Source organism: Hyposmocoma kahamanoa, unplaced genomic scaffold (assembly GCF_003589595.1).
Source record: "Hyposmocoma kahamanoa isolate Upper Pololo Valley unplaced genomic scaffold, ASM358959v1 101, whole genome shotgun sequence".
Classification (NCBI taxonomy): domain Eukaryota; kingdom Metazoa; phylum Arthropoda; class Insecta; order Lepidoptera; family Cosmopterigidae; genus Hyposmocoma; species Hyposmocoma kahamanoa.
This window is the reverse complement of record NW_020653333.1, coordinates 1,782,523-1,807,761: the sequence shown is the minus strand read 5'-3', so window position 1 is coordinate 1,807,761 and position 25,239 is coordinate 1,782,523. Positions and strand designations below refer to the sequence as shown.

The 25,239-nt window shown below is 37.5% G+C and overlaps 2 protein-coding genes and 1 long non-coding RNA gene across 3 annotated transcripts in view; 1 reads left to right on the top strand and 2 right to left on the bottom strand.

Moving 5' to 3' along the window:
- Positions 1-16,983, bottom strand: part of LOC113230331 (E3 ubiquitin-protein ligase RNF123-like) — a 65,105-nt gene extending 48,122 nt beyond the window's left edge. Inside the window, exons 1-6 of the mRNA XM_026464220.1 lie at positions 16,978-16,983; positions 14,375-14,545; positions 13,649-13,828; positions 12,674-12,826; positions 4,221-4,330; positions 1,011-1,129 (exon numbers count right to left, since the gene is read on the bottom strand). Of these exons, the coding sequence (XP_026320005.1) occupies positions 1,011-1,129; positions 4,221-4,330; positions 12,674-12,826; positions 13,649-13,828; positions 14,375-14,545; positions 16,978-16,983 (739 nt within the window). The remainder of the gene's footprint in view (positions 1-1,010; positions 1,130-4,220; positions 4,331-12,673; positions 12,827-13,648; positions 13,829-14,374; positions 14,546-16,977) is intronic.
- Positions 8,458-11,040, bottom strand: LOC113230517. Its single transcript, XR_003310501.1, has 3 exons — positions 10,914-11,040; positions 10,377-10,814; positions 8,458-9,575 (listed from the first exon to the last, which is right to left on the bottom strand). It is a non-coding gene; the product is annotated as an uncharacterized LOC113230517 (long non-coding RNA).
- Positions 16,984-17,629: 646 nt separating the features above from the next.
- On the top strand, positions 17,630-25,138 carry LOC113230324 (E3 ubiquitin-protein ligase RNF123-like). The gene is made up of 8 exons (XM_026464206.1): positions 17,630-17,757; positions 18,304-18,421; positions 19,148-19,214; positions 19,392-19,534; positions 20,593-20,786; positions 22,957-23,082; positions 23,377-23,527; positions 25,085-25,138. The coding sequence occupies exons 1-8, from the start codon at positions 17,630-17,632 to the stop codon at positions 25,136-25,138; spliced, it is 981 nt and encodes a 326-aa protein (XP_026319991.1).
- The last annotated feature ends 101 nt before the right edge of the window (positions 25,139-25,239 follow it).

Sequence of the window (25,239 nt, the reverse complement as noted above, 5' to 3'; positions counted from 1 at the left end):
TCCTGACTTGAGCATTGAGTAGAGTTCTGGAATACGACCCTAAGTGCGCTTGAGCACTGCATCTGATTCGTAATAGTTATGAATCCGAGACTATACAAATCAAGAAAACTTGGACCCACTTCGGATGTCGCTTTCATTTGGTCAAGTATTGCGTATTTGGCGGTAATTGTTTCAGACGGATGTCGGACGGAGATCGACAGTAGACCCCCTGATACGAATTGAACGTAGTACTCAAACGCTCTTACGCTAGCGCTTGTATTTTCTTACAGGACAGAGTTAATACCGCTCAGAGTGACCTATTTAAATATTTATATTTTTGTACGAAAGTATTATCTAATAAACAATTACACGTCATGGAACAAAACTTGTTGTTTATGATGTTAGTGATGTAATCCTGTGAGGTTATTATTTTACAAATATTCCTGTATAATATTAAAATATTCTTTACTGCAGTCACTTAAGAGAAAGAAACACGTCAGAAGCTAAGGGTAAAAAACGTCATATTGCTTAGCCTAATTGCCGAATGTTTGTCTAAAGTCTCTCCAAAAAACAAAGCCGCTGATATGTTGGCCATCGCAGGTTATTTGTTATATTTTTTTAATATTATCAAGTGACGTCGTGCACCTGAGTATAAGCTACACGCCCGTCCATAACGTTTGCAGTGCCACTCAGAACTTTAAATAGCAAAGATCTGAGGGGTGCTGTCACAGCGCCCGTCACCCTGAGACATAAGTTGACAAATCCCATGTGCCTGTAATTTCATGAGCCCTCTTACCCAAAACCGAAACGCGGCAATGCTAACATTACTGTTTGGCGGCAGAAATAAGTAAGGTGGCAGAACTTCCCTGGACGAACTCTTTCACAAGGAGCTCTACTGCTAATAAAACTATCTACTATCTATAAACTATCTACTAAAACTATTCATCTAACTGCTGCTGTTCTTCTCGTCCTCTATATACGAAACCTACAGAAATATACAGACTACTATTTCAAATTAAGAAACTTCTTACCAGCTATCCTAGGATCGGTCTCCCCGAGCACAGAGGTTGGCCGTTGCCACCAGGGCTTACGGACTACGGTGCGAAGCACGGCGTCGTCAGGACATTTCACGTTTAGGAAATTGTCAAACCTGGTTCAGATTTATATTGAATTGAAATTGGCTGAAATTGGTGAGACAACACTCAGCATAGGCATAATCAACTCATTTGCAGTCTACAAAATACTGATCATAAGAGAATTAGATAGATAGATAGATAGAATACGTTTGTTGACTTTCCACAAGCACACACAACAATATGAAATAACAAGTAACGAAAAAAAAGAAGACAAAAACGCAAAACATAAAAATAAAAATAATCAAATAAATATACATAATAAACAACATATATCTGCTAATTAATTAAAAGCAAGTTGTGAGTGCTGCAGCAAGCCAAACAGGCCATAGCTCAGTGAGGGTGTTGCCCAAAAGCAACGCACTGTTTTCAGCTATCGCCTAGAGGGTAATGCGGTGTGGTGCGTCAACAGCAAAAAGCAATGTGTAAGTTGTGCAGTGAGTTTTAGTGTAGTTGTCTGTCAGTGTTAAGGTCGTATTCCAGAACTCTACTTAATGCTCAAATCAGGACTTGAGTATGATTTAAAGCACTAGAAATCATACTTAAGTCCTTGCCATTAGGGTCGTATTTCCAGTGCTTGAAATCATACTCAAGTCCTGACTTGAGCATTGAGAAGAGTTCTGGAATACGACCCTTAAACGTGTCTGTGGAAGCGTACGGGTGCGGCAAGCATGACATTTAAAAATGAAACTAGCAAAATAAAAAAAGATAAAACAAATGAATAGGAAAAAAAAATATTATTACTATAAATTTAATATTAATTTTACAAATTGGTGTTTCAGGAGCCAATTTGTCGTATCGGATACGGTGTTCTACAGGGATAAGGTCCATTGTTCATCACTACTAAATTCAAAGTGCAGTAGTGGAATTCACTTAATCAAACCGTTACGATATCGTAGCGATTTAGTCGTTGATCTACTTTTTCGTATTCGCGTGTCACAGTCGAACTTCAACGAGTCCAAATTTGAAGTCGTTCGATCCAAATGTCGTTAAAATGTATTCTGGTATATGAATCGAACTAAGGTCGATTCTAAACGACAAGTCATACGTATTGTGCTAAAATTTTGACAGTTCTTTCAATAGACTTTCGACAACTAAACGTCAAATTTCACAATCCAACAGTCGTTGAACGTTCGTTTTCCTGTAGTGATTGATTAATATTGTGTGAAAATATGACTCCTTTGATGGTGTTAGTCTACTTCTAAGGATTTAAAATGAGTTTAGGGCTTGCTTGGATGGATCAGACTGAAGCGAAGGGAGCATTGTGGAAACGAGCGAAAATTTTTGACTCTTTTTTAAAATGATGCTGTAATTTGAATTTAACGCTTGTTTCCAGTAGAATATATCTAAATAAACACATTTTATTTTTATAATTTTTCGTCTACGGCCGATAAGTATCAAGAAATTTGGCGGGAAAAATTTTTATTTACCAGGAGGTCAGCACTTGGAAGAAATTCAGTTTCAGCGCAAATTCTTCTTTTTCTTTATAATGTTATAGCTCCATCGATACCTTCGATGATTCCACCAATGTCAAATTAAGGAACACACGCGTTTTTATTATGACTGACGTTATTTGTTTTTATAATTGATTGAATTGCCTGTTTGAACCTAAAATATTCCGCATGGACGTTGCAAATTTTATTAAATTGGTTGTCAAACTGCATTTTATTACTTTTACTGAAGAAACCAGGGTTTTTAGATAATATTAATGAGTAAATATAATATAATATTGTACAAAAAAGTATATATTTTACGCATTGACCTACAAATAAATGGACATCGGGTTCGCGCTAAAAAGTGTCCGCACCTATAGGGCGTTAAAATCGCATACAGAGCGTCAATCGTGCAACAGTCTTCATTTGTTCGAGTGACAGCGCGGTTGTGAATCATGCAGTGCCATATAATAATAACTTGTAAAAATTACTGCAGTAAAGTGTAAAAACAGGATTTTGTACCATATTTTCACTAAACAAATATATTGTGTTATCATAGTTCTCATTTAAAAGTGTTATATATAGTACGGTTTTATCGTATTTAATTTATATATAAATGAATCGTAAATATAAATTACAAAAGCACACAAAATAATCAAATAGCTAACTGTCCTTTTTCTACACATTACATGCGCAAAAGATGGAAAGAGACCATTACGTCCATTTCAAGAAGCTTATATAAACTTTTTGGTCATTTTCAATTGTTCGAACCACAAGCGATTGAAATATTTAGAACAAAGGAACTATAGAGTCGCTTTGATTTTAATCTTATTTTAAAATTAAGAGCTAACGAAATAAAATGTCAAATGTATTTTTTGGGAAGTTTACAAAAAGAAATGTATTTATAGGAAGATTACAAAACTAAATAAACCGGTTTTCAGAATTACGTTTAGTTGGAATATCAGTACATATCTTATAGTACACGCTTACTTTCACATTTGTAGTAATATATGTATGTTTGTATCTGCCCAACTCTTTATTATTTCTTTAAGTGAATTTGCACAAAATTCGACATAATAATATAGATAAAAATTAATTAATATTTACGATAAAGGCTACTCCATTACTCTTGTGTTCAAGTAATTTTAAGTCGAAGCTAAATATGGTGCATTTTGTTAAATTTCCAGTAGAAGCTGAATATGGTGTTTTTGGGTCCTTAAATTGTTGCAAGCAAACTTAGGCAGTACTGCAATGACGTTATAATTTAAATTAAATGTTTTAGTTTTTTACATTTCGTTACATGTCACTACGTTTGTATAGGTTAACTTCGGACATTTTTTTCGTGGTTTTTGTATTAGACCCGACGTCCATTTGTTAGTAGGTCAATGATTTTACGGTAATTTTTCAGGTTTTAGTATTTGTAGAACGCTGTAAAATGTGACTCGCGACATTATGTGTCTCGATTATGGAGTCGTTGAGAAGTCGTTCATTAGTCGTTACGTTTCGATTCTATTAATATCAACAGTCGTTCAAGTGATACGTGAATTTTGGATAGGACTTCGATCGAACGACTACGTAACTTTAAAGATATTTGGATAGCTTGAACTTAGGTGAATCGCGACAGGATTGTTTGGTATGGTTGTCAAAAGAAATGATAATAAAAGCAACAACTAACGTAATTTTATTGAAGAAGACATATTTGATAAGATGGTGTCTGGTATCCCGGTGCTGCATTAGGCCGCACAAAACATACACACCGTCTATTTGATGCGCGAATGACATATCCTGAAATGAGAGTAAATCAATTTACCAGCTGCCCTAACACGTTGGTATTAAAACTACTATTTGAATAATTTAAATGGCATTAGGGGACACACGGACCAGTCAGCTAGAAAAGCAGCTATACGAGTATAATCAGTGAAAGACGCTGCAGGTAAACTTCTATCATTTCTTGTTTTTACGTCTTCTTTTCAATCAAGATTCTCTTAATAAAAGTTTATACAACTTATCTCGAAATTTTACAAAGAAACCGCTGTATTCAATATGTACTTTATCCGCTCACGCGATACATGCAGCCGTAGACGCATACCACACCTAGAGGTGCCGGTGATTATTTTATACCGATTTATCGGATATCGAAGTTATAACAGGTAAAAGAACTAATATTAATTGCTATTTTGGTAGCTACTCTAGCAAACCATAAAGTTTTTAATGCCTGGTTCTGCCATTTAAAAAAAATAAATAACTTCAAAAATACGTCACGACAATCGTGTGTGTTATTGTTTGGGCTGGTGATTTCGGTGTTTATTTATTGAAAACATACCGTAAGTAGCGTTTTTTAAGTTTACCCTGAATATAAATGTTTATAAACTATACTTCAAGGAGTAATTTCATGGTAAACGTTAGAACCACTCAAACGGAAAATTATGATATTTATCCAAGTACACCAAAAATTTAATTAGTGCTTTTTAAGTGCAGGATTTGCGGTGTATTACTGCATTTTATTTGAGATGGTTTTGTTGGTTATACGGAGGGTATTTATTTAGCAATGCAGAATAATAATTTTTATTTATAAAAATTGTATTTAAACTGAATGCTTTTCTAATTTGCGAAACCAAATAGCCGGCATTTTGCGGTAGGAAGAGCGCATCGCGTAAGCGGTTATGTAGGTACCGATGATTTTTATTTATATCAACTGAACTAAACAGAACACGTATAGTATACGACATATATTTTTCAAAGGGTGGTATTTAACCGCTCATTAAAAAAAACAAGTTATTTTACAATCAACTATGCCACTTCCCCAAAAAAAGTTCTGATTGCACATCAAAATATGTACATCAAAAGAAAATAATTTAGCACGTACTAAAATTAATGCATAACATTTTATCGCAATGCATATCTAACATCTAAATACATATCTAATATTTCTGGCATACAACAAACATATTATGACCACAAATTTATGAGAAAAAACATACCTATTTCACTAAACGGTACGGACAACGGCACACCAAACTACACATTTTAGTTCGAAAATCGCCTCCAGTGCAACGGAACAAGATACGTCAATGTGTAGCTTGATGTGCTGGCGTGGTGTACATCAGTCTATAGGAATGAAACACCATTTTATTTGACATAATGGTCTAATTGTACAATAGTAAGATCAACAAAAACAAATTAAATTTTTGTATTTGCAAGTAAAAGTTCAATTTAGTTATAATATTATGAATTGCGTGCAAGAAAATCAGCTCCAAACATTGACTTACAATTATATGGACGTCGGGTCCGCGCTAAAAAGTGTCCGAACTTATAGGGCGTTAAAATCGTATACAGAGCGTCATTCACGCTTTAGTCTTCGTTTGTTCGACTGACAACGAAGCAAGCAAAATTAGACAGTACTGCGATGACATTACAATTTAAATTCAACGTTTTAGCTTTTTCGTATTCCTTTACATGTTTAAATAGGTTGACTTGGGACATTTTTTTCGTGGTTTTTGTATTAGACCCGTCGTCCATTTATTTGTAAGTCAATGGCTCCAAAGCTTAAAATAAAAAAGCAGAAAATAATTAAAAACACACCCCCCCGCCCCCGTTGTAACCGTACGCAATCAAAGACCAGTGTCAATTTTTTTACCAAAATAAATATTTAAAAGCGTTTTACCGATCTTACATTCTACGTAAAGTATAGAGTAGTGTATCGCGGTCGTCTCTGAATGTTATGTGCGTAATAATATCAGTGAATTAGTGATATAAAGCCAATTTCCCATCGCAATAATAATTTATTTGAATTTCTGTAAGGTATCATACAAAAACTTAACCAATTGGTACCGACTTTTTAAAATACTAAAAATCACCACCAGTGACTCCTATCGGCAGTTGAGTGAACTAAGTAGTGAGCTCGCTTTCATTCTTAATTTATAATTTGACAGCTTTACTTCATCGGTCGATATGGTTGTTAAGTGCAGTGCGTGTCAGAAGTTCATATCAACAACAGAGGGCGCTAATGCTGTTTGTTCTATGTGTGCTAAATGCTTCCACAAAGAATGTGTCGGGGTCGGAAAGAAGTCCCATTTACCATCACCGTGGGTGTCTCCAGGTTGTAAAGTAAAAGTACCTCGAAATAACCAGGACAACACTCCTGTTAAAGGGCCATCTGCCGTAATGGCACCTTCACCCCCTGCAATGGCACCCACATTCCCCACACCTATCGCCCCGCAACTACAGAGCCCTGGACAGGAAAAAGAGTTACGAGACACCTCGCAGGACGATCCGAAGGATGTACTCACTGACAAGAGTCTCGCCTATGAGCTACGTGCTTTCCGGCTAGAGATGATTCGAACCAGGGAGGAGATGAAGGGTTTGCGCCAGGACCTAGTAGACCTTAGGTCGACTGTGAGGGCATGTGAAGATCGCCTGGATAAGATGGAGGAGACGGTGAGGGATATAAAGGTGGCACAAGGGACATCCACTGGTATAAATCCTGAAGTTGTGCAGACAATTAGGGCTTTAGAAGAAAATGTCGAAAGGCTGCAACGAGACATAAATGAGCGCGACCAGGACCTGCTGTCGAACGAGGTCGAACTCAGCTGTGTGCCGGAAGAAGGTGGGGAAAACCCTATCCATATTGTGCTGGCTTGCGCGGCTAAGCTGGGTGTGCAGATAGACCAACGTGACCTGGTAAGCTGCACACGCGTGGGTGCGCTGCGCCGTGAGGAGGGTGCGCGGCCGCGACAACTGGCCGTAAGGCTGGCGCGTCGGGACACGCGGGATGCCCTGCTGCGAGCTGCGCGCGTTCGACGGCACCTCACCACCGAGGGTCTGGGGTTGAAATGCCAGCCTCGGCCCATTTACGTCAATGAGCGTCTCACCCGAGTCAATAGACAATTATTTTACACCGCGAAACAAACTGCTAGAAGGCTGCAGTGGAAGTTTGTATGGACCAAAGATGGTAGGATTTACGTGAGGCGGGAAGCCGGAACCGCTGGTCACCGCATCCGCAGTGAAGCGGATTTGGATAAGATTTTTGGTCCCGACAACGTTCGTTCCCCGACAACAAGAGCCTACCAGTAGTCTTATCCATACCATTGTCACTGTTATCACTGTTGTTATGTTTAAAACATCTGTACATAATGCACCGTCGTGCGTGTCGTGTTACATTGGCCGCAATAGATCTAACGCATGACTATATTTACATATTTACATTATATTTTACAATTTACATATATTATAATAATACTTACAACATTATACACACAAAATCCGCACGTATCATTTTACACTCATTCCGTACACATATAGTTATTGAAACACAACCTATATACACTGAACACGCACTTCACCTACATCAGCGGCAGGGCCGTGGTCAAAACCATGTGCAAAACACTCGATTGGCTATGGAATGTGAACTTAGTCGACTCAATTTTGTTGCACCACACCGTAATTTACTTGTCCATATCAGTGTTAATATCGTATTAATCAACTATAATTATTTAAATTCAATATGAAACGTAAACTTAAGTTAGGTTTACTTAATGTGGGCTCGTTAGGAACGCGTCATGACGAATTTGTAGCAGCAATGCACCGACACGACGTGGATATTATGGCAATCAATGAAACGTGGTTGAGGGAGGGGGAGGAGGGTCGTGCGCCGGCGCTGCCCGGCTTCCGGTTATGTCATATTCCCCGCCCCGTCGCTGTTCGCTCACGCGGCGGGGGGGTCGGTTTTTATATACGTCGCGGCATCGCTGTACGCATACTACCTCATCCGCCGGCCTCGCTCGTGGAGCAAATGTGGCTAAGTGTAAACATTAATGGTATTAAGTTGCTGGTGGGTACTGCATATAAACCGCCATGGTTACACTTAGATACCTTCACTGATGCATTAACTGAGAGCCTAAGTGGTTTCTCATGGTGCAACAAAATTGTATTATTGGGAGATTTTAATGTTAATTTGTTACACAAATTAGATACGAGTACCACCGCATTAATGAACTTTCTGCATTGTCATAATTTATTTCAATGTGTATCGGAGCCCACACATTTCACCGAGTTTAGTGAAACTTTAATTGATTTGGTTTGTACGGACATGGATAACACATTAGCGCAGGTTCATTTCACGCCTGAGCTAAGTAGTCACGCGTTCATCACCTGCCTACTAAACGTGTCAAAGGTGAAACCACCACCGATAAGAATAATGCGCCGGAATTTTCAAAATATTAATTTTGAACATTTTGATATGGATCTATTTGCCATGGACTGGATGAGTTTAACCAACTTGAGCAATGTAAATGACATGGTGGATCAATTTACTAATATGATACGTGTCTTGTTCGATTTTCATGCACCAGTTCGTATATTGTATATAAAAGATTTCAGCTACCCCTGGATTACGTACAATATTAAACAATTAATGAAACGAAGGGACGAAGCACTTAACAGGGTACGTACAAGCAGTTACAATGAGTCGAAAAAGACTTATTATAAAGATTTGAAAAAAATTGTGAATAATGCTTTACATATTGAAAAAAAAACCTACTTTGACACTTATGTAAATAACCAGAGGGACTCGCGGGTATTATGGACACACATTAAAAATAATGTGAGAATTAAAACTAAACCAGAATTACCAGCACATATATTTAAAGACCCAGACTTAATAAATGAACACTTTTTAAAAGTGCCTGGTAATGTACATACCTCCTTATCTGATCTGTCCTACTTTAACAATAACTGTTCTGTGTCAGAAACTTTTAAAATTCAAACAGTGGAGGAAACCGAGGTACTTAAAGTTATTCAGTCCTTAAAGTCAAAGGCAATTGGTCTCGATGGTATTTCATTGGACATGCTATTACTATCATTGCCTGCAACCTTGCCGGTTATCTGCGCCATGGTAAATAGATCCATACAAACTAGCACATTCCCAAGTGAGTGGCTTCGTGCGGTAGTTAGGCCTATACCTAAGGTGAACGATCCATCTACCTTAAATGATATTCGCCCGATAAGTATATTGTCTTGCGCATCAAAGGTCCTGGAAAGGATTGTGGTTAAACAAATGACCAAGTTCATGGAAAAAAATAATATTCTTCCATCTGTGCAGTCAGGCTTTAGACAGGGTCATAGTACAACTACTGCAATGATAAATGTAGTCGATGACATATTACATGCTCAAGATAATGGAGAAGGTACTCTGCTAGCATTACTTGACTTTTCTAGGGCTTTTGACTGTATAAATATTAGTTTGTTGCTAGCAAAGCTGCATTATTATGGTTTCAGTGAATCCACTATTCGATGGTTTACTAGTTACTTAAAAAACCGAACCCAGTGTGTTGAACTATCTGATGTGAATGGCTCAAAAATATTATCAAAGTCTTGTGAGGTCACAAGAGGTATTCCACAAGGCTCAATTTTGGGGCCAATTATTTTCGCCATATATAGTGCAGACGTAGTGCATCACATAAAACACTGCAAATACCATATCTACGCTGACGATATACAAATTTATATCTCATGCAAGCCGTGCAATAGTAGTGCAGCCGTGGAAAAGCTAAACCAGGACTTAGAGAGTATAGCTTCTTGGTCAGAAACAAATTCCCTAGTACTCAATGGTGGCAAAACTAAATTGATGATACTAGGTACAAAAAAGCAAACGTCAAAAATCGCTAGTAATGGTGTAGTTCTGGCAATTAGGGGTGAAGCGATTGACCAGGTAAGCGAAGCACGTAACCTGGGCCTCCTTATGGATGAACAGCTACGTTTTGAGAGCCATATATTGAATGTTGTCAAAAATTGTTTTTATAGGCTTAATGTACTTTATAATATTAGAAATTACCTGAGTGTCGAAACTCGTATAAAAATGTGCGACTCTTTGATCCTTTCCAAATTTAATTATATGGACGTAGTGTATGGGCCACGATTGCTGGAGCGTACACAACGGCATATTCAAAGAGTGCAGAATGCCTGCGCGAGATTCTGTTTCACAATCCCTCCACGCACGCACGTAACAGCATACATGAACAGGGGAAATATATTAAAAATGAAAGCGAGGCGAGATTTACACCTAGCTACACTTCTGTTTGGCGTAATAAAATATAGTGTTCCTCCTTATCTGGCTGAGAAGCTAGTGTGGTCCCGCGAAGTTAAAAAGTCCTTCACCAGATCTCGCGCCTGGTCTCTGGTGCTACCCCGCCATCGTACTACTGCATTCCGTGGTAGCTTTAAATTTGCTGCCGCCAAAATCTGGAACGACCTGCCCCCGCCGATCCGTAGTCTGCAATCAGAGAAAACGTTTAAGGATAAATACAAAGTGTACCTACTGAACGCACAAAACCAAGACACAATTTCTTAATTGCTATTTATTTTTACTTACCAAATGGTTTTCTACGCTCGGCATATGCGACACCTGCGGCAGTCAGTTCCTTTGCTTGTTAGATTTTTCTCCTTCTTTTCTTTTTACTTTTTTACAAGCTTGATTACCGGGTTTCAGGTGGGGATCTTATCATTTTGTTATTTTAATTTTAGTTGTTTTTCTCTCTGCAATATAAACATATTTACAATTAGTTATTGGGAATCAATATTGTTTCATTTTAATTCATTATTAATACATCAATGTTTATTATAAATTCAATTTATATAATAATATAATGGTTTGGAAAATACTTACCCAAATGTTTATATTGAAAAAATGCATTACGAAAGTGCACTATTCTGCTGCGTCATACACTCCGGCGAGCGACGCGAGTGTCGGTTTGGATATGCAAGAGATACGCATCGGAACAGGTTGTTGCCTATCAAAAAGCCACCCACACCCGCACCCCGCTTCGATCTCCTGTATCGTCCGCGCGGACGCCACACTTCACAAAACTAGACATTATCCATTTATTATCATTTACGTATTTCTATATAGTTATATGTACAACATTGTTATATTTATATTTATTATTGTATTATTATTACTATTTCTATTACTCTCGTAGGTTTGCTATCTCTTTAGGTTTACTTCTTTTTCGATTAGATTATCATAGTCAATGACTCACTCGCCCGGGCTTGCTGAAAATCAGTGCCACGACACGGTAAACAAACCGGTTGTGGCTAAAGCTGAGCAAGTCCCGTTTGCACTAGTCGCGACACGCATGACGATGAATTACCTGCATATTTTGTATTATTATTGTTCCTCAATGTCCTTTTGTTTTTATTATTATTTTTGTTTTTTGTTTATATGCATGTTTGTGATTGTGCAATAAATGGCTTTCTATTCTATTTCTATTCTATTCTATTCTATTCTAAAAAATAATAATAATGCTTGTTGCTAATCTTGCTTTCGCAGAAAGTCCACGCTTCGTTTTCTGTCCGATTAGATCATTTTTGGCGTCTGCTGGTGGTACCACATACATGAGCCGGATCGCGAGCCCTACAAAATGACTGTTTGCATTTATAGTTTTTGAAAAATAAGGGCAGTTTCATTTGCATAACTTTCTAGCTTGTTCTTTATTCGGGCATATTGTACCAGACTTAAGGTTGTATGCGAAAGAGATAAAAAGTTCCGATTATTTTCAGTAAATCAGATGACATTTTTGAAATAATGTTATGCAATATGTGTTATTTGTTATATAATAAATATATTTGTTGTACGTAACTCATTGTATAAACGAAGATAATTTGTAGAGCAACTTTTGAGAAAAAATACGGAAATTTTGTTAAAAGAATTGTTATTTCGTTTAGAGTTAATTTAAATTGATGTGCAATCAGTATTTTTGTCATATAAACCATATTTCTGTTAATAAATGAACACTTACGTTGTACACTGAGAAATTAGCCGAGGTCTAGTTTTGATACATGTTTTTAAATTATTTTTTAGATGTGAAAGTTGTTTGTTTGTTGAACATAAATTTATATGTATTAAGTTTTCTGATATGCACTTAAATATTTCCCTTTTTCAAATGGCTTTAACTTCGTTTGTAAAAAAATAAATCTTGAATAAAGCCAGCGACCCCGCCGCTCGACCAAAGCAAAGTTAATCGTATTAGTACAGGAAAAAATTTAATTCGAGCAGTATTGATTCATAAGTATATGATAGGGAGTATTATTTACAACCAGGAACCATTTTAAAACAAGTGAAGTAAACTTTACCGGTGACACCAGGTCAAAAAGCAAACATTCTCTGACGATGCAGTGTTCCAAGACATCGCATAAGGCTGATTCGTCGAGAAATGTCCACAGAAGGTCCAAGAGCATACACAAGCGAGGCTGCGGCTGCGCAAGCAGCTTACGTGATAAGTCCACCTGGAATCGTCAGTGGTTTCTTTTACCCATCACTCCGAACTATACCCAGCTTCCTGCAGATCAGCTGTTCCCGAGGAAACCACACGGTGGTTTTCCGGACATGGGCCAATAGGCACTTCCTAGGCAAACATGATTCAATGTCAACTATATAGTCGGTTCATCAGGTGACAAAAATACCACAATAGTACTTGTATTCAGTGCTTATTACAAAAAAGGATTAGTCATTTGATTTCAAAAAAGGTGACAAGAAAAGGTTGATTGGTATATGAGTTTCAGGACCGTGGCAATTGGAAGGCTGTTGTCTCTGCCTACCCTGTGTGCCTGAAGTGGATGTTCGCTCCGCTATTTCCCCTTGAACAACGCTTGGGACTGCTGTGTGACAAGTTCCGGTACGCTTCCCGCAGGTTCGCTCCCGGAACGCCAGAAGGGATTGAGTAAAATATCTAATTGTGTGTTTCCTAACTTGGACGACCCGTGGTCGAGTGGCTTGCAAACCGGTTTTCATGGTGTCGCCATCACTGAGATTCCGGTTTCGATACCCGGCTGGGCCAATGCAGACAAACTAGGTTTTGTTATTGTCTTGGCTATTGGTACTTGTGGTACCGTCGTTTTTTCCGATTTCCATAACACAAGTGCTTAAGTTACTTACTTTTATATATTTTATATTTTACTTACATACTTTGGGATCTGAGCAACGTATGTAATGGACTCTGATATTTATTTACTAACTTAGTCACAAGGTTATTATAGTTACTAACGCGGTGTGGACATATTTTGAAAATAATAATAATAATTACTATTTTATATAACATAAGAACTTACGAAATTCTGTTCCCGGGCTTTGGTATAAAATTCCTCTGCGATTAGGTCAGGCGGCAACTTGGACTTCATACCTAGAGTATTTCGGAATCGCGGCAACAGCTCCGAGACTACAACGTAGGACAGGCGCAGTGAGCTGCCTAGTTCAATTACCACAAGTCTAGCCATTGAGACTAGAAAGGCCTGGAAAAACAACGGAATTGAGAACCTCCTCGTTTTTTAAAGTCGGTTTAAAAGAAACGGCAATTAAGGTTCGTGACGTCACATTCGGCGTCGTTAGGCATACAAGCTAATATAGAATGTGTACTTAATATCATTTTGCTATAAAGGGAATACGATCTTATCGATGGCTTTCTATAATACTATAACCTGTGTGAAAAGCATCTAATTCATCAAAGAGATGCTTTAAAAAAAAATCATGTGTATCTGGTGTGCAAAGTCGAATGATTTGCAGTCATAACTGCCCCCGTGGCCGAACGGTTATCACGCTGGATTGCCACGCAAGAGGTCTCGAGTTCGATTCCCGAGCCTGGAGAAATATTTGATTGGCCTACTTTTATTTCTCTTGTGAATTTGGGCATAATTTGTGGATGTCTATGTGTGTCCATGCACCCGCGTTACAGGGTTTCCCTAGGGCAGGGTTATGAGTGTGTACGTTAAAAAAAGACGATGCTTTTGATTTCTAAATAACAGCAACAAAATTAGAGAACGGGTTTGTCAGTACCATACCTTTCGAGACATTTTCTTGACATCAGCGCTGTGTCCGTCAACAACAGCATGAGGTGATGAACCTCGAGGGCTGTTGTTGGAATGTGAACTGTGGATCCGAACTGCCAGCTCCTCTTCGGCGCCTTTGGAAATCTCCGACTTCGCCTGCAAACTTCTACTTATGGAATACAGCTAAATAAACAATTTGGATCATAAACCTCTTGAGTCATCATATACCAAAATTGTTCTGGCATCATCAAGAGGCTTTTTTCTTCAAAAACTGACTTATTTGCGTTTTCAGATCTAAGAGCGGTTACACACGGGGACTTTTAACAGCGCGTCTGCAGCTATCCAGTCGCGATGCAGTCACTAAGTAATCGTCTACATTTACACTAATGCGCGACTTAAGAGTCCATACTACCTCAGCTTGAATTTAAATTTATCCCTTATTGATACGGAATTTATCCCTTATCATGACTGTGGCATCAAGTACATTTACTCAAATATTTTATATGCCCGTAAAAATATACATAATTTCAATAAGAAAGAAGATATCCATAATATTAACCTTAGAGCTAAGTCCAAACTCATGGTACCACGATTTCGTTTAACCAAGGTAAACAACTCTTTTATGGGGAACTGTATACGTTTTTACAATAAGATTCCGGAGCATATATTAAGTTTATCATTTCCTAAGTTTAAAAACTACATTAAAAATATTTTGATCGAAAAATCATATTACAAAATTGAAGACTACGTGTTAGATAAAGATGTATGGAAAGACGACACGGCTCCAGAATCCACACAAATTTGATTTAAAGTGTATTCCATAGCATTTAAGTTTATTTGAAAAGAGCAATCCCTAGAGTTTCTTGCTCGTTCTTCACAGGGAGGTCAGCGTAGTGAACGAGCAGTAGCTTAAATGTGACGTTTTCAAGTGTAAATTTATTTTACCTATGGAATAAATCATCTTTGACTTTGACATATTCGGATATTTATGTTTACGGTAAGCGCAGTTACTGTCCATGAACGGGGTAAATATCCGTGCAGTATTTTAGGTTGGACTGACGCAAGAGGGCACTATAAAAACAAGAAATGGAAATTTTTCAAGATTTTTTAATTTTGTTTTAAATTATTTTTAGTGTGTACAAAAAATCTTTACAAATTTAAAGTCCAATTTCCATAGTGCCCCTTAACTACCGTTGGAACCTCTAAAATCATAATAGTAATCGATTAAGTTGATAAAGCCATCCTTTAAAAATTAAATAAAAGTAATAATAAAGAAGGATGGCGACATCCCGTGTATTCTGTGACCGAGTGTTTTTGACGACGTGCATTAGAGACCTATCAATACTTGTGATTAATTATCAAAGCATCAAAAAAGCTAATTGAGTACAGCCTGTAGAAGCTGGTATTATAAAATTGATATAAGATATGTTTATAACATTGTCCTGTATTTCGCTTCAGATGTTTGTTCGTAGTAGCAGAAAACAACAAGTGTTCAGTTTGTTCCTAAAAATAATGAAGAACTTGCTGAATATTCCTAAACCTGCAAATCTCTGGCACGATTTAAAACAATGTTAACATGTTCTGTTGCAATGAAAATTAATAAAAATTAAATCTGCCCAAATGGCAACAATCTGCCATAAATGGCCACACAGTTCTCAATCTCAAAGTGACATTGACATTGGCAAGAGGCCTCTTGTCAAAACGTTTCTTTGCTAACTTTCGTATCTCTCATTTAAATATTTTCTGAACATTTTCGTCACATTGTGTTTTATTTTTTACTTTGTCACTATTGTTTAATTGATTACTTGATCAGGTATTTTATAGCTTTCATGTTTTATGTGTTTTCTATAAAATAACCAATACTTTAGGTAGGTAAACATTCAGTCATGCTTAAAATGTAACGTACGTACAAGAACGTTACTTAATCTATGGTCGAACTGAGTCAACTGCGTTGTGTTCTTGCATTCCCGACTTTTAAAAATATACAAAAATATATTGATAACTAGGCATAAACTAAAACGTAAAATTATACTAGCGAAGTCCATGAACGGCACTTCGTTTTATTTGGGTCAGCTTTCGTCATCCTTCTTTACATCATTGTTAGAAATCTGGTTTTTATTGCATCAAGTGACAGGACGAACAAATACGCCTGAGTGGTAAACGACACTCCTATTCATAACTACGAGGGGCACTGCGTCTGTCACCATCCGACATAAAGCTGACAAGTCCCATGCGCCCGTAGTTGCATCAGCACCCATGCCTTTTAAAACCGGAACACACTAATATTCACATTACTGCTGCATTAGATATGGTAGCAGTACTTCCACAACGAACTCTTTCACAAGGAGCTCTACTGTTAAAATAATATTTTCAATGAAAAACTTGATAGTGTTATTTTTTTAAATTATTACCGCAAAAGCGTAGTCTTTTACGACAATGGCACCTAAAAGCAAACAGAAATTTGAAACGTATTTATCGGAATAAGATAAACATTTTAAGCAAATCAGACAACTCCCTTTTGAAGTGATGTTTGTCCACTAGAAAAGTAGCAAATGCGATTACATAAAACTGTTATAACACAGAAAAAAAATGGAAGTGCCTTAAGCCTCGATTACGTTCATGTTCATGCGTTCATAATTTCAAACACTTTGAAATCCTGATAATGGTTGGTCGTAGTTTCTAATTTAAAAAGAATTCACAAATTGTGGACTGTTAATATAATTTAAACTTTACCCTGTTGGCATATCGTTGTAAGTTGAATTATTATTGCAAGTTGCAACGTTTTGATATTTTACATTGAAATTTTAATCAATGTGCTGCCATCTAACGGTCAGTAGCTAAACGATGACGAATGATTATCGACTAAGAGTTGCGTGGAAAATTCGACAAGTTTATTTAGTTTTCCAAAAAAGAAGCAACCATATTGCAGCGGTATAATGTTTACTTTCGTTTCTTGTAACAAAAAAAATATTGCCCTAAACGGAAAATGGAAAATTTATTAAAATTATATAAAATAAGACTTAACGATGATATGAAACACCACCATGTATAATATTACAAGTATGTTGCAAAATAAGCTATTTTTCTACAATTTTCGAGGTTTTGCGAGAGATAATTGACACAACCATAACGTGCAAAGCGAAAATATGTGGAACTCCGCGTACTGTTGGCACGTGCCACGCCCACTAAGCAGTTCTAATGTATTTATTGTTGTGTGGATTACTTATAATATTAATAATCCCACAGGAGCGACAAGAATAGTACAAGATGAACGTCCTCAAGTCGATGTTCGGTGTATGTAGCAGTTCAGGCGAGAAGGGAGAAGTTCATGACACTATCCGAAGGGTGTTTGGCAACGAGATGGTCTTGAAAGATAACAATGATAAGCATAATCAGTAAGTAAATAATATTTTTCGTGTGATATCCACCATCACATCTCCTGAAATATTTTTTTTTTGTTAATATTAATAAGAAAGTGCACATTTGACCTCCATCTCACCTGATGGAAAGTGAAGATGAGGTCGACGATGTAGGACGGATACCTAAAATAATGCCTATTCACTCATGCCTTGAAAATTCCCAAGTTATAGCTTTCGGGGAACAAGTCTGCAGGCAGGGAATTCCACTCCTTAGCTGTTCGCCATATAAATGTGGAAGCAAAACGCTTCGTGTGAAACCTTGGAATATCCGCAACTTAGCGGTACATCTAGTCGCCCGATGATGGAAAGGGGAAAGCGGAATTAAACAATACAATTCCATCGCACAATCTGCGTAATTATCCTGTAAAATACCAATAAGCCGGCAACTTTACAGCGGTGTTCAAGGCTCTGCAGCTTCGTAAAAGTATACAATATTAAGAGACCGTAGACTGTGCTTGAAGATACATTATAAAATGAATGAAATACAAGAAGTCTGCCAAGGGTTTGGTGTTTGTTTTTCAGGAGAACACGCTACCTTAGCCACATCCGAGAAAATCTGCCAAAGATTCTTGAGGCGAAGATGGTAGCGCCGACTCATAAAAGTAAAACATCCAAAAGACATGCACCCATTGTGACAGAGGTTCGTTAAAACATTTTATTTATACACCTATACGAATATGTGGTTTTAATTGTCATTGTCAAATTCGTTAAACTATGTCCCAATAATTTCTAAGCAGAAAAAGTTCTTCCTTCAATCAAGAAAAGTTTTCGTGGCGTGGAAGTTTTAATAAACTTTGCTCAGTTTTCTGACTTGTGTGGAATCTAGTTGATAGATATTGGGTTCAAATATATGTAAAGCAAACATTGACTTACAAATAAATGGACGACGGGTCTAATACAAAAACCACGAAAAAAATGTCCCAAGTCAACCTATTTAAACGTAGTGACATGTAAAGGAATATGAAAAAGCTAAAACGTTGAATTTAAATTGTAATGTCATCGCAGTACTGTCTAATTTTGTTTGCTTCGCTGTCAATCGAACAAGCGAAGACTCGAGCGTGAATGACGCTCTGTATACGATTTTAACGCCCTATAAGTTCGGACACTTTTTAGCGCGGACCCGACGTCCATATAATTGTAAGTCAATGAAAGCAAAGGATAATTTGCAGAGACAAAGTAACTAACAGTGTATACGGCTATAATCATAACAATTGCTACTTTTATAACAATATATTTCGTACGCCGGTAGTATAATAAATCCACGTGATCATACTGTTTCTGACAAAACGTGATCAAAACTGTTTTTAACACATGAAAATATATTAGTGTAGCGCTTTGTATATGCTGTTTAGTGTTGTTTTTTCAGAGTACAGATAATGATGAAAGGCCAGGCAGAATTGGACCAAAAATAGTTGTTTTTGATGCTTCTACAGGTAAGCTGTTATTTATATTGTCCATTTAAATGTATTTTAAAACCCTAGTATTGTTACATACCTGCCGTGGTGGTGTTAGGATATCTTTCATCAATGTTAGGTCTCCAAAATTTTAACACTCTGTGGGTTCAATGTACATTATCAGCCTTTACGGTTATTGTCTTTCCATCCACTCAGGCACGGGTCGCCTCGTGCTAGTTGGTGACGAACGCGTGAGTGTGCAAGGTCTATCGAGCTTTGCGACAATTCGGGCCACGGCCTGCGCATTTGCAGGAAAGTGGATGTATGAGGTTCAGCTTGGCACTAAAGGCATTATGCAGGTTGGGCTCCTTTAGCAAATAATTCTTACAATATCCTCGTCTAAGACTGCTCCTAAGTGGTACATTTTTATTTGATCCGAGTTTCAATTTTAAATCATGTCAGTTGTGAATCTATAGAGGTATACGAGTCTATAATAATAATGACAGGATTTTGTACGTTTGGTATTTTGCTAAAAGTTCAGAGTAGTGATTTGTCAGTGCTTACCATCGAGCTACTATTCAACTGCCTTTGCAATTTTTTGGTATTCTGCTCTTCATGGCCGAGTCGATGGAGAGTTTACTAGTTATTTGACGTTTCTTTCGATTCGTTTTTACTTAAAATTTAAGTGTTTATATCGATTATCGAGTTTTTATAAAAAATACATTTAGTTTGTAGATTACTACTTAAACGATTTAAATATATTCTGCATAGTATAATATCCATGGTAGTTTTAGTGCTACATCAGTCGTTAGTTGTAGTTAGTGACTGAATGAATGAATGCCATTACTGTCATTCCACTGACACTCTATTGAGACTCAACTGCCATTGTAATTAGGTTTTAGCAGAGTAATAAATGTAATTGCAATATTTAATTTTTCGTACATAATGATTCAGCATAAGCATCTATGTAGTCGCGCTTTTGCATAGATGCAATCGCGTATTTGTATCGATGCAATCGCGCGTTTGTATTCATGCAATCGCGCATTTATATCGATGCAATCGCGCGTTTGTATCGATGCAATCACTTATGTCGAATCATTATGTACCAAAAAATCTTCATTTTGCAATTATGATAATACTTGTTACTCTGTCAAAATCTAATTATAATGGATGCAATCGCCTATAAATCGCAAGTGTAGCGCACAAACACGCAAGTGTAGCGCACAAACGCGTATTTGTGAAACGGGCGATTGCATCGCTGCTAGGGAGTCGCCGTGTGTAACTGGTCATAAGTACAAGAGTATAAGTCAATGACAGAAGTAGTAAAAAGATTTTATGTTATTTCGACAAAAACATTCGCGGAAGTTTTTCAACTTTTGAGAAAAACTACCAAACAAAACTCCAGTCCCGTCCTTAGATTGGCTGGTGTACATCCTCCTGCGTATTTTCAATGGACACCGGAGTAGGAGACACGGCTCATTCGTACGCCTACGACGGAGGCCGAATCCGGAAGTGGAACGTGGCCACCTCGCCTTACGGGCAATCGTGGCTACCTGGTGACGTCATTGGATCTTGTCTTGATTTGGATAAGGGAACTTTGGAATACTACAGGTCAGGATTATTTTCCTTCAGAACTTGAGGTAGGAAATTTAAAACTTTATAAGTATATATGTATAACTCACAGACATAAATGTCTAAATAGACACCGCAAGTACCACAATTTGTGTTAAAACCAAGCGTGCCACATTTTTTGTAACTCAGATGATGTCACAAGCGCTATTTAGTGATGGGAAACCTCCTTCGGTACTAAAGCGATTGATTAAATCGAAGACGCGGACGCGACACGTATTTAGAATAATAATTTTTCAAGTATTTTTTGTTATAAGAAGCTGTGAAATATTCATATAATAAAATAATACCAGAATAAAATAATTAAATCCTTTATTAACGTGTATTTTGAAATAAAAGTCGCTCTGGACTGGAAAAAAAAAACAAAAAGCAACCAACATTATACTATATTTTTATAACATTCTTAATCTTTCCTTTGTTTCCTAAACCGATTAGACTCGAGAACTGTGTTGCATCAAATGAACATCACTAATATTGTTTTGTTTCGGACAGATGTCGGACGGAGAACAATGAGAACAGGGAACAATAGACCCCTTGAATGCATTTTACGAAAATATCGCTCGTTCGATATTCATGGCCTACTACAGAAGGATCAACAGTGTACAGCACCAAGTAAAAGCCGAAGTGTATTACAGTGTATTATTAGGCATACACACGTTTTGCATATTACTTTTCATTCAAAATGGAAATAATTCATTTTAAAATAAATTATGCATATTCTGATTACAAAATTACATACTTGTGGAAGGAAACAAGGAAACGTACCTGTTTATTTTTCTTCTCATAGGTGTGGTGTTTTTATAGATTTCTAATGGCACAATTAGGCATTTTTCACATTTTGCGACTGATGTTTAACTACGATAACGGCCGGGCACGTTCTGAAGCGTAGCAGCAGCAACTAAGCATTTATAGCAGTGCCAAAGTGGTCCCTACCGGCCCCCAGTGGGCGCTGAAGAGTCCTATGACCTCGGAAGCAATTGGGGGGCGTTGATACTGTCCCGGGGTGCTACCGCATTTGAAAAATAAACCTTAATTACCTATATAACACATATGTATATATGTCGGCGCCAGCTATCACTAAACGTAATTTATTATATAAACGTAATTTATTATAGTTTCGATCATGGTTTCCTTTATTACAAATGTCACGTTAGTTTGACAGCTCAAACTGGGTATGGTCGGAGAGAGGGGGCTTTTTGTGTAAGCAGCTTGGACAGTGAAGACGTACCGCCTCCCTCGCTCTGAACTTGCCGCGTGATATTTAAAATCCGTTTTAACCTTATCCATCTCTTTTACTTTCGGACTAATTATCTGCGTTGAGGATGTTTCTTTCGACGTCTCCCTTTCCGGCCTTAACCCCGACATATATTTTTTTCCCTTGTGATTTTTTGTGTAAAGTTAATAATAAAAAATACGTGTTTTCAATTATTTTTATGGTGGTGGGCGGTGAAGTTGTTTTATCTTGCCTAAGTGGGCGGCGAGCCAGAATGTTTGGGAACCTATGGTTTGTAGGTTACATTGGGCACACGAAATAGGTACACATACTTGTGGTGTCTATTTAGATATATTATGTTTGTGATATAACTAGCTGTGCCCGCGATTTCACACGCGCAAGCATGTATTACTTACGTATTCTACATATTCAGGGTTTATAATTATTACTAACATTATAAATAATAACTTTTGTTCCACGACCTTTTACAAAACATCAAATTTACCAAAAGTAATTTTTAAGTTTTTGTTGTATTATCTGACACTTTTATATTCGGTAGTAAGGTACAGTCAACCTTGGTTCACACGGCATTGTCCTGCACGTTTTTTACCGTATTCGATTATAAACGAATAGACATTGAGGTGTTCACACGATATTTATTTTCATGCGTTTAAAAGACGGGTAGCCGCAGTATTCACACAGCAATCGCCCTGAGAACACGTCTGTGATGGATCCACGCTTTGTTGCACTTTTATATTGGTAAAGAAGATGCCAACGGCTTTGCCGCCGGAAGAGCAGAAGGTATTGGGTTCATAGAATGAAAGGAGAAGCATATCATATATTGTACTTTCTTTTTTAAACTAACTAACTTTTCAAAGTCATTACCATCTCAGCCAGGCATAAACCTATATTAGAACAAACTAATTTCGTACATTTCAGAAATGGAGTGTCAATGGGCATCGCATTCAACAAAGTGGCTTATGGTGCCGGTATTGCATACTTCCCTGCTGTATCATTGGCGATGCAAGAACATCTCTACGCCAATTTTGGACATGTGCCGTTTGTGTGAGTCTCGTAAATCCTAAAATTACTTTCTATTAATTTCTATGTCGTACATAAGTGCCGGTGTTTATTATTCACTCATATACATTCATTTCTAAAAAATATTCACTCGTCCCTGCTATTTAATTTCTGCGAGTTTCATTCGTTCTCTGTTCTCATCTTCCTAAAGGTGTAAGTGGCACTACAACTGTTATGAGTACGCGTGCCACTTGCCACAAGATGCACGACTTGTGCGCCCATTCACTTGACATCTTTCCTATCACTGTTCTGTATGATCAACCAGATTTACTTCTTCAGGTTTCCAGTAGAGGGCCACGCACCGTTACAATTAGCACCGACAAAGGAATGTATTCGAGCGGCGCTGCTCTTTAAAATGTTGGACTCCTTGTTGGATGAACTGGCTCACCTGTCCGACTTAAAACCTCCAGTAACACCTAAACATAGTAAGGTATGACCCAATTTTAGGGCCAATTCACGCAAATTTGACAATATCTAAATCTTGGAGAGGTACACATACGGCGGCTTTTAGCAGCGATGCAAACGCGATGCAGCAGCGATGCAAACGCGATGCAGCAGCGATGCAAACGCGATACAAACACGATGCACGTTTTAAATTAATTAAAGTAATTTATTTATTTAATGTATTTATTAATTTCACTTTAAAATTTACAGTTAACAAAACAAAACAATGTGCATAAATCTGTACAGTTTTTTCGTACATAATGATTCAACATACGCGGCTGTATTGATGCAGTTGAGCGTTTGCATCGATGCAATCACCAATAAATCGCAAGTGTGGCGATGCAATCCCGAATTTCACAAACGCGCGTTTGCATTGCTTCAAAAAGTCGCCGTGTGTAACCCTTAGATTGGCTTTAGCGAGACCAAGCGAGACTAACGATTGAACTATAAAAAAACTGACCTTAAAAGGTTGTAGAATAACATCTATTTGCCAAGTTTTATGGAAATCGGTTAACGGAAAGAGGGTGAAATCTAATAAACCGGATTCATTCCCTAATTTTTCACCCTTAGAAATGGAATATTTCCTTTAAATTTAAATGGGAGTACTACTGAGATATCTTCTTTCAAATAACAAAAGAATCATCGAAATCGGTTTACAAATTTCGGAGAAATCGTGTAACATACACCAACAAAAAAAAACACTCGAATTAAGAACCTTCTCCTTTGTTTGAAGTCTGTAATAATAATAATAAGTAATAATAATAAGTCGAGGGTATTTCTTGTGGACGTCACCATCCCGCATGATGAGGGTCTCGTGAAAGCTGAAACCGAGAAACGCCAAAAGTATCTCGACCTGGCGCACGAGATCACCGACATGTGGGATGTGGCCTCTACTGAAATAATCCCAATTGTTTTGTCCGCAAATGGGTTAATTCCAGTCAGCCTTTCTAACAGCTTGAGGCGGTTGGATTTCTGTGGCGTGTCGCTTCCAGCACAAATGCAGAAGGCGGTCCTGCTCGATACGGCACGTATTGTTCGCCGATTCTTGGACCTGAGTCCCTGACCCCGGCCGACTGTGCCATTGCCGGGAAATACCGCCTCTCCCATTTAAAAATTCAAAATTATTCTTTTAGGCCTTGGGAGAGGCGAGAGTTTAAAATAAATACAATAATAATAATAATAATAATAATAATAGGTTCGTAAATGTGATTTAAACCAGCTAACGAGCTGAAAGGGTTAAAGTAAATAATAATAAGGATTAGAGAAAATAATAATAATAAATTAAAAATTAATCTTTTAGACCTTGGGAGAGGCGATAGTTTAAAATAGATATAAAATAATAATAGGCATTTATTTCGGACCTGAATCCATATATAATTAGTAACAGACTTTTAAATTATGTTAGTAAGAACATTAATCACTTTATATTGCATTTGTCTATTTATATTTACATTTATTTGACAGCCTAATTAGAGGGCACCACTTGCAGCACGTTGAAGCGTTCATTCAACGAATCTTCAACGCTTTTCGCAACTGTGTTCAGGAGGCTGTTGGTGCTGGCGCGCACCCGCTGCATTATAGGGGCTTGTCGCTTTGATTGGAAACCATTCGTATGTGCTTCTGCAAACATTATTGATGCGCTGCAGTAGCGCGGCAGCTCTAACAGCATACTGAAAGCATTGTTATATTGCACACGTA

Bases quoted from the DNA above. Each gene is read 5' to 3' on its own strand.
- LOC113230324 (XM_026464206.1), top strand. From the start codon at position 17,630: ATGAACGTCCTCAAGTCGATGTTCGGTGTATGTAGCAGTTCAGGCGAG. The intron at 18,422-19,147 runs GTTCGTTAAAAC...TTGTTTTTTCAG, and splicing joins ATGCACCCATTGTGACAGAG to AGTACAGATAATGATGAAAG. The intron at 20,787-22,956 runs GTCAGGATTATT...CGTACATTTCAG, and splicing joins GGAACTTTGGAATACTACAG to AAATGGAGTGTCAATGGGCA.